The 8,687-nt window shown below is 51.3% G+C and overlaps 1 protein-coding gene across 1 annotated transcript; it reads left to right on the top strand.

Moving 5' to 3' along the window:
* Positions 1-217: 217 nt before the first annotated feature.
* On the top strand, positions 218-7,326 carry RIIAD1 (regulatory subunit of type II PKA R-subunit domain containing 1). Its single transcript, XM_019432968.2, has 5 exons — positions 218-349; positions 818-894; positions 5,076-5,122; positions 6,468-6,595; positions 7,206-7,326. The coding sequence occupies exons 1-4, from the start codon at positions 266-268 to the stop codon at positions 6,536-6,538; spliced, it is 279 nt and encodes a 92-aa protein (XP_019288513.1). The 5' UTR covers positions 218-265; the 3' UTR covers positions 6,539-6,595; positions 7,206-7,326.
* Positions 7,327-8,687: the final 1,361 nt, after the last annotated feature.

The raw sequence follows: 8,687 nt of genomic DNA, 5'->3' as shown, positions 1-8,687 counted from the left end.
CAGTTTTCCTCTAGAGCCTAGAAAAAACACTATGTGAGGCTGGGTGGGGTCCAGAAGGGCCCATTCCATATACAACCACGACGGGAAATGAGCCCCCACTCTGGGGAAGCAGATCTCGCGGAGAGCAGCCCGAAGTTACTCCTCGGCCTCAGAGCGGCCCCCGCACTACTTGCCCCAACCCCGCCCCGCGCGCCGGAGAGAGCCGGATTTGGGGGGGCGGGGCCTCTTCGGCCGCGTGGCCCGTCGCCTTGACGACCCGGACAAGATGGCGACGCTGCAGGGCGGGTTTCTGGGGCCGGACCCCGGGGCGCTGAGCCCCGCGCAGCAGGAGCAGCTAAGCCAATTCAAAGTGGGTGCGCCCCCCACTCCCGCCTCCGTCAAAGGGCGGCTCCCCCGGGACGGGGGGCCGCAGACGGGGGGAAGTCCGGGAGGAGGAGCGCGAGGGCCGGTTCCCGGGTAAAGGGGCGGACGGCTGGGGGGCCCTAAACCGAGCCCGACAGGCGCCTGCAGGAAGAACTACAGCGGGCATTTAGACGGGGAAGTGGATCGAAGTTATTACCGGAGACAGTACCTTCGATCCAGACAAGAACTTCCGGGCGGTGGAGACCCGTCCTTAGTAATGGCCCCTGAGCCCGAGCAGGCGGCGGCGTGGGGGTGTTGATCTGTAAGAAAGCAGGCGGCTTGAAATGTCACACATCCCGGGGAGAGACCCAGGTCAGAGGCTCATCTTGTTTCCCCAAGGCCTCACCCCCGCAGGTCTTGAACCCTGAAATCTGGCTCCTCATGGAGCGTGACCTTTTTGCTCTCGTCCCCCCAGATTCAGACTCGGATTGCTAACGAAAAATACCTAAGGACGCACAAAGAAGTGGAGTTGCTCATAAGTGGTTTCTTCAGGTAGGTGGTTTTCCCAGCCGGCCACAACTAGTGGGAAATATGACCAGATCTTGGCTGCGGAGACATGAGTGTGACTGACCGCTTCTTTCTTTAAACACTCCTTATTGCTGCCTTTAGGGTCAGAAAGGTATTTTGTGTGTGTGTGTGTGTGTGTGTGTGTGTGTGTGTGTGTACACATATAAATATATTTTAAAGGTTGAGAATATTTTATTTTTTATTAAAAGTTTTTTTTTTTTAATGTTTATTTTTGAGAGAGACAGAGCATGAGCGGGAGGGACAGAGAGAGGGAGACACAGAATCTGAAGCAGGTTCCAGGCTCTGACCTGTCAGCACAGAGCCCTTTGCCTGGGGCTCGAACTCATGAACCATGAGATCACGACCTGAGCCAAAGCTGGATGCTTAACTGGCTGAGCCACCCAGGCACCTCAAAAGTTAGAGAATATTTTAAAATTGAGTTTTTCTAACTCTGGGATTTGTGGCACCCAGAGTGTTCTTAAGTTATCTCTAGAGGTTTTCTTCAGTTATCTCTCAATTCTCAAAAATATGAATATTCAGTCATTTTAGCTGTAAGGGTAAGTATGTATCTTCTGACACTTGGAAGAGGTAATTTGGCATTGAGAAACTCAACAGGCAGCCATTGGGTGTAGGACACTATTTTGTTATTTTTGACACTCCTTTTTGTCTTTCCTGGATCTTACCGTTTGTTCTTCATATCCTAGTCATTTCTCCAATGGCAGCAGATTCTCACAGGGCAGATAGGAGATGGAGAAAAGGAAAATAGAAACTTCTCTGTGAAGGTTGGTTTATTTGGGCCAGGCATAAGGCTTGGGCAAAAAATAGTTTAGGGGTCTTTTGTCAATGTCAGTCCTGGGGAACAGGCCATCACTTTTGCACTTTTTCTTTTTCTTTTTTTTTAATCATTAGAGTGTGTGTACCCGCATAAGAGGAGGTGGGGGTGGGGTACAGACAGTGAGGGAGAGAGAGAGAATCCCAAGCAGGCTTCGTGCTGTCAATGCAGAGCCCCGCGTGGGGCTCGATCACGAACCGTGAGATCACGACCTGAGCCGAGATTAAGAGTTGTGTGCTTAACCGACGGAGCTGCCCAGGCGCCACTTTGTACTTTTTCTTCTAAAGGGAAGTAAAGGTTGACATCATTCATATCCAGGAAGCTTGCAGTCCACATTAGGAATGACTCCAGCAGGGAGGTTAGGGAGAGATGTTAAAAGCCTGAATTAAATCATTTGCATTGTTCACAAACACAAGGTGGTGAATGAAAAGGGTGGTGTTTTAGTCACATGTCAGGGATGGCCCAACTTCTCTGTCCAGGAAGTTTCTAGGAAGAACTGGGTGTCTGCCTGGCTGCTTCAAGAATAGCCCCTTCTCTTCCTTATTATTCCTACCTTCCAGGCCAGGGAAGCCGCCAGGATTTTCCCTTTGCTGATCTTGAAGCTACCTACAGGAAATTCTCCTGGCCCCTTTTAGGCCTTTCTCTTTCTGAGGTGGAGGTGGGAGGAGGAGAGGAAGTGTACTGGATACTTCAGATGGTTGTCCCCTTGGGAAAAGAGGAAGGGAGAGGAAGGGATGGAATTCTGGACAGCATACCTGCCCTCACCTGTTCTTCAGGTCTCTGTTCTAGACTCACTCTAACCCATGAGAAGCTCCAAAGTGTTTTTGTTGGGAAGCAAGCTCTCCACTTGGGTTTTCCAGATCCTAATGATTTATGGTCATTCAGTCACAGTTTTCCAGGGTATACTTGTACACACTGTATGGAACTCTTAATATCTTGAATTTTGGACCTGAAAAATGGGAAGAGTAGGGAAATTGTAGAAAGGCATTATTAAATATTTTAGTATATAGCTAGGCAGATGAATCTTCCCAAAGTTTAGAAGTGATAGTGTCATTCCTTGGCTGGAAAAATCTTCAGTGACTCTACAGTATTGCCCCCTCTGCCTTTTTTTTTTTTTAACATTCTGTTGAAATGTAATAAAAAGTAGCATACCCTAACCTGGGTGAACTTTCACAAGATGTAGAATATACATGGTACTAGGGTCCAGATCAAGAAATAGAACCTGACTAGCCCCTCAGACCCTTCCAAGGGGCCCTTGGCCCCTTCCAAGCACAACCCCCCCCAAAATGTAGCCAGGATCCTGACTTGTCTTAGCACAGATTTGTTTTGCCTTTTTTGCACTTTAGTAAGTGGAATTCTACAGTTCATGCTCTTTTGTGACAGTTGCTCAATGGTATCTCCTAGATCCGCGCCCCCCCCACCCCCCATTCTCATGCCGGGTATGTTCCACTTTGGGACTAGTCTGTTATTCACCCACCCCCTTGCCTCCTGAACTGAGTGTAATCGTCTCTCCCTGGCCTTCCAGCTCTCCATAATACAGCCCCTTTGCTTTCCCCTGCTCTGTGTGCCTGCCCCCCAACCCAGCCAGACGGAACCTCATCATTCCACTGACCCCATTGACATTGTCGAGGGTGCTGACACTCCAAGTGCTCTTCTGACCCTGGGGTTTCAAAGGTGGACAGGACCCAGTCCCTACCCTGAGGAGTTCACCATCCACAGAACACGGGCTGTTTCCTTTCATGTCTGGGCCTTTGCTGCCCCCCTCGGTGTGGGATGCCCTTGTCCTGTCTACTGAAATCTCACATGCACCTCAAGGGGTGCCAGCTGCTCTGTGAAGATTCCCCCCGCCGCTCTCAGTAACTTTCTCCCTGTCTGCAGCACACTGTTAACACCCTCTTATAGCCCTTCCTGGAGGTTGCTTGGCCTTTTGGACATTTGAGAACTTACCCCTTCTCGGGGTGCCTGGGTGGCTCAGTCGGTTAGGCATCCGACTGTGGCTCAGGTCATGATCTCGCGGTCCATGAGTTCAAGCCCCGCGTCAGGCTCTGTGCTGACAGCTCAGAGCCTGGAGCCTGTTTCAGATTCTGTGTCTCCCTCTGTCTCTGACCCTCCCCCGTTCGTGCTGTCTCTCCCTGTCTCAAAAATAAATAAACGTTAAAAAAAAAAAAAGAACTTACTCCTTCTCTTTTACTTGACTAATTTCTTTGAGGAGGTGCTGTATTTTATCTTAAAAAAAAAAAAAAAATCATTCCCTCGTATCCAGTATAGTCACTTAAACAAAATCTGTGCTCAGTAATTCTCAAATGGAATTCAAGGAGGAGGGAGGCCAAATTCTTAAAGCTTGGGAGGCAGGGCTTTCTGGGTGGGGAGGCCTTCCAGGCTGGTGGGCAAGGGCATCCGTGGCCGACGGGATGTGATGTAGAGAGCACTGACCTTGGCACCACAAGACCTGGGCCCTTGGCCCTGTATTTACTCACTTTATGAACTTGGGCAAATGATTAACCTTTTGAAGGTTTGATTTCTTTCATATGTAAAATGGAGTGGGCTCATTGCCGTTTCCCAGGGTTGTAAAGTGAGATAACATTTGTGAACATTCTTTATGAACCATAAAACTCTGTGAGCGACCAGGCCCCACCGGCAGCTCAAGTTCATCTTCTCGGCTTTGTTGATGGTATTGTCCCCTGGCCCCTGTGGGAATCCATGGTTGAACGTGGTCCTCGGGCTGTGGGGTTGTGTATCTGTGCCTTGAGGACTAGGCAGTGGGCCTTCACCGCCCGCCCGTGGCTTGGCCTCCGGTTATGTGAAAATGTTTGTTGAGGGGCGCCTGGGTGGCGCAGTCGGTTAAGCGTCCGACTTCAGCCAGGTCACGATCTCACGGTCCGTGAGTTCGAGCCCCGCGTCAGGCTCTGGGCTGATGGCTCAGAGCCTGGAGCCTGTTTCCGATTCTGTGTCTCCCTCTCTCTCTGTCCCTCCCCCGTTCATGCTCTGTCTCTCTCTGTCCCAAAAATAAATAAACGTTGAAAAAAAAAAAAAAATTAAAAAAAAAAAAAAAAGAAAATGTTGAATGAATGACAAGCCTCGCTGGGCTGTGGCGCAGCTGTCCTGGGGGGGGCAAGCAATGCTCGGGCTTAGTGCCATCTGGAACACTTTGCCCCCTGCCTCTGAGCAGGACCCAAAGGACAGTCACCAGTGGGAGGGTCTTTGTCGGGAGCCCTCCAGCTGACTGACCCCTGGGCGGGTCCATTCCCTGAAAGTGCGGGACCCACAGCCCAGCCCGAGCATGGCCTGCCTTCAAGCCAGCTTTACTCCTGCCCTTATCCCTCATGTTTTCCAGAGAAATGTTTTTGAAAAGACCGGACGACATCCAAGAATTTGCTGCAGGTAAGGCAGCGTCGGTTTTGGTGTCTGAGAAACCAGCACGTTTGTATTATCGCAGATTTGGACTCCGGACGAGCCCACGATTCTCCCTGGGAGTCTGGGTACCTATTCACCTGATGTCCCCCCAGGGAGCTTTGTTCAGAAGGCCCTTTCTTCCACTGCCACTTCCTCAAAATGAGGACAGATCAGAAAGGAGGCGGAGCTTCCTCCTGGTGAGAACCATGAAGAATTTTGAGATTCCCAGAGGAACATACTGGCAGCTCTTTTTTTTTTTTAAATGTTTATTTTTGAGAAAGACACACACACACACACACACACACACACACACACCCCGAGCATGAGCAGGGGAGGGGCAGAAAGAGAGGGAGACACAGAATCCGAAGCAGGTTCCAGGCTCTGAGCTGTCAGCAGGGAGCCTGACATGGGGCTTAACGAAGCCTTAACCTGTATTTAAGCGGAAGCTTAACGGACTGAGCATACTCGCAGCTCTTTCCCCGCCCCAGGAATCCTAAAGCAGGGTTCTCCCCCCTGGCTACGCATTAGAATCACCTGGGGAGCTTTTAAGAAATGCCTTCTAAGAAATGCTGATGCCTAGGCATACTCCCTGAGGTGATTATTTAATTAGCCCGGGGTTGGGGCCCAGCCCCGCAGTTGTAAAGGCTCCCCAGGTTATCCTAATGGGCTCCACTACCTCCTACTCCCCAGCCGCTGGCTTAAGGTCAAAGGTATTTAGAAGGAAGGGCTGGGTTGGACGCTTTCTTGGGTCCTGTTAGCCCAGGGAGTGGTTTTGGCCTCGCACCATTTCTGAGTGAGTCTAGTGCGTCTTTGCTGCCACAGCAGATGCCGCCTCTGATTCACATCATGCCGGGTGTATGAAAACCCTCCTCTGGCGTCATCGTGTGAGAGCCTGGCTCTCTTCGGAGAGGATATTCTCAGAGAGGAGAGGGCGTGATGTCTCCTAGACGAGCTGGCAAGCTAAGCTGAGGCAAGAATAACACTTGGCATTTGTTTGGGCCCCAGGATGGGCCGGGAGCAGAAAACCCCGAGATCCCTTAGCCCTCTGATGGCTCCCTGTGTTTCAGCACGCCGACAGGCTGCCGGGCAGCAGGTAATGGACCGGAGCCATCCTGTGTAAGTCCTTCCTGGGAAGGCCTGAGCTGGCAGGCTCGGGCGGGGACAGCGACCTCCGGATCTGCTGTGACTTCTCCCTGTACCTCGGAAAGCTGGGCTGCCGGGAACAGCCCTACTGAGGCCGAGCCATGCTGGCTTTTGAGCCGAGTAAGCCGTCTCCCTCCCTGCCTTTTCCCCTTGGGTTTAGATAATTTTCTCTTTTCGATTCTTATCCCAGAGTATTTCACAGATCCAAGACTTCCCAACAAGATTCACATGCAGCTAATTAAGGAGAAGAAAGCAGCTTAATTAGCAGAATCTTGATGCTCAGCTGCTGAGAGAGACCAGCAAGAACACAGCCTCAGGGTGGGTGTTAACCTCACTTACAGACAGAGGCTTCTTTACTCCTGTCAAAATAAGCACCGTGTTCCCATGTTCTCTGCCGGGTGGGAAGGAAACCAAAGGGAGAAGCTGCAGAGAAGTTTCATACAGTGTTTAGTTTTCTTGACACTATTTTGGGGAATTAGGGACTGTGAAGAGCGGCCCAGGGTTTGTCTGGCATGTCCATGGCAGGAAGAGACATCTGTCTTCTGAGCCTAGTGAAATGCAGGCGTGTGGGAGTGAAGGGAGTGAAGAGAGCCAGGGAAATGGGGGGGTAGGGCCCGCTCTGCCCGCACTCTGCTGTGGGACTGCAGGGCCCCGAGTGCTCCCATAGTGCCCTTTTCTTTAAGCCCCTGGTGCGGGGCTTCCCATTGCTTCTGGAAGGGGCAGGAGCAGTTTCCCTCCTTGCATCTTGGGCTGGGGGCTTTCCTGCTTGGTGGAGGGGGGACATCTTTATACCAGGCTCTGCCATGAGGGCCATCTCACATTTTTCAGGCAGGATGATTTCTGAAGTGATTTTGTGGGCTGGGATTGTTTGGTGTGAGGTGGGACAGGGCCACGTTCCTGATTTAACAGCACCGTTTGTGTTTTGCAGGACTGCCTGGAAGCAGGAGAGCCCTGGTGCCATCAGTGTGGGTTTCCAGGCCGCCTCGGGCCTGGTCTGCTGTTACAAAGGCTTGCAAAGCTACTCATTAAAAACAGATGTTTCCGCTGTATTTCACTCCAGAGGAGGAAGTCCTTCTGTGTGGGGGTAGCTCTGCTCCCACTCTGACCCACTAGGCCAGCCCGCCTCTTGCTCCCAGGGCCAGGGCTGGACAGAACAGGGATGGGGACCCTGTGGAGACTGCAACTGATTGGGGTGGAAACAAGCTGAGCCCACGCTTCAGTGGGGCTCTTTGAGGTTTTTTCCTTCATCTTCCCTCCTGGGTTACTGTACAGAGTGTGCGGGCGATGACGAACCTCTTTAGCAGTGACACCAGAACCCGCTGGAAGGACAGTGAGAAAACGAGATGGGACCGAGAAAGCCTATTTAAGGTAATGTGTCTTGTGAAATATGACTAACAGGTGACTCAAGAGGTGGTGGAATTTGTTCTTGAGGATTTTTAGCAACAAGCCACCCGTCCATTTGGTTTTCAGCTAACAGGCAGGGGAGTGGGCCAGTTGGCCTTGAGGGGTCCTTTCCAGGCCCAGAAGGCATAGACGTTTCCTGTGTTTATGCCCCACCTCTCTGACCTCCACATCCCACTGTTTGAAGGACCTCTCACCTGTGTGTCTTGTGTCCACATCACCATAGCAACAGGCACAGCCACAAGCAGTCTCGTCCATCTTGTTCCCAGCTGCCAGCACCTGCCATAGTAGAAGAGCATCTCAAGAACTATTAAAACTATGCATGATAAGCTATAGAACAGGAACCTGAGGAGTTATTTGGGTACTTTCAGAATCACACTTCAGCAGCTGTGGCTCCAACAGTGAGGTGTCCCTGTTTAGAAAATCTGAACGAAGTCTTCAGCAGAAAACACACATGTGCTGAGGACCTCTGATGTGAAGTGTTAAATTAGACACTCTTGGAAACTTTCCTGGGAGGAGAGGCCTGCAACAAGGTGGAGAGAGAACGAGGTGTTTTTCAGATGCTTGAGTGTATGATGCGATCCTGCGAGGGTACAGTGGCTCATTCCTGGGGGGTTTCCTGGCAGGAAGAAGAAATGCATTTTTTTTTTAATTTTTTTTTTTTTAACGTTTATTTATTTTTGAGACAGAGAGAGACAAAGCACGAACAGGTGAGGGTCAGAGAGAGGGAGACACAGAATCTGAAACAGGCTCCAGGCTCTGAGCTGTCAGCACAGAGCCCGACGCGGGGCTCGAACTCATGGACCGCGAGATCATGACCTGGGCCGAAGTCGGCCACTTAACCAACTGAGCCACCCAGGAGCCCCAAGAAATGCATTTTGATTAGCATGTATTTGCGAGCCAAGGAAAGCATGCATTTGGCACGTGGTCACAGTGCACCTGCTCTGTGGGACACAGTCTGCCAGGTCCACCAGGTGCGGTGGGGAGGCCATCCTGCCACGTGCTGGCT

This window comes from Panthera pardus, unplaced genomic scaffold (genome assembly GCF_024362965.1).
Source record: "Panthera pardus isolate Hobbes unplaced genomic scaffold, ASM2436296v1 HiC_scaffold_11, whole genome shotgun sequence".
NCBI lineage: Eukaryota > Metazoa > Chordata > Mammalia > Carnivora > Felidae > Panthera > Panthera pardus.
Note: the sequence above shows the minus strand (reverse complement) of the source record. Positions and strands in the feature narration are given on the sequence as shown.

Excerpts from the sequence above, each read along its gene's own strand:
- RIIAD1 (XM_019432968.2), top strand. The coding sequence starts at position 266 with ATGGCGACGCTGCAGGGCGGGTTTCTGGGGCCGGACCCCGGGGCGCTG. Across the intron at positions 350-817 it reads AGCAGCTAAGCCAATTCAAA|ATTCAGACTCGGATTGCTAA; the intron begins GTGGGTGCGCCC and ends TCGTCCCCCCAG. Across the intron at positions 895-5,075 it reads CTCATAAGTGGTTTCTTCAG|AGAAATGTTTTTGAAAAGAC; the intron begins GTAGGTGGTTTT and ends CATGTTTTCCAG.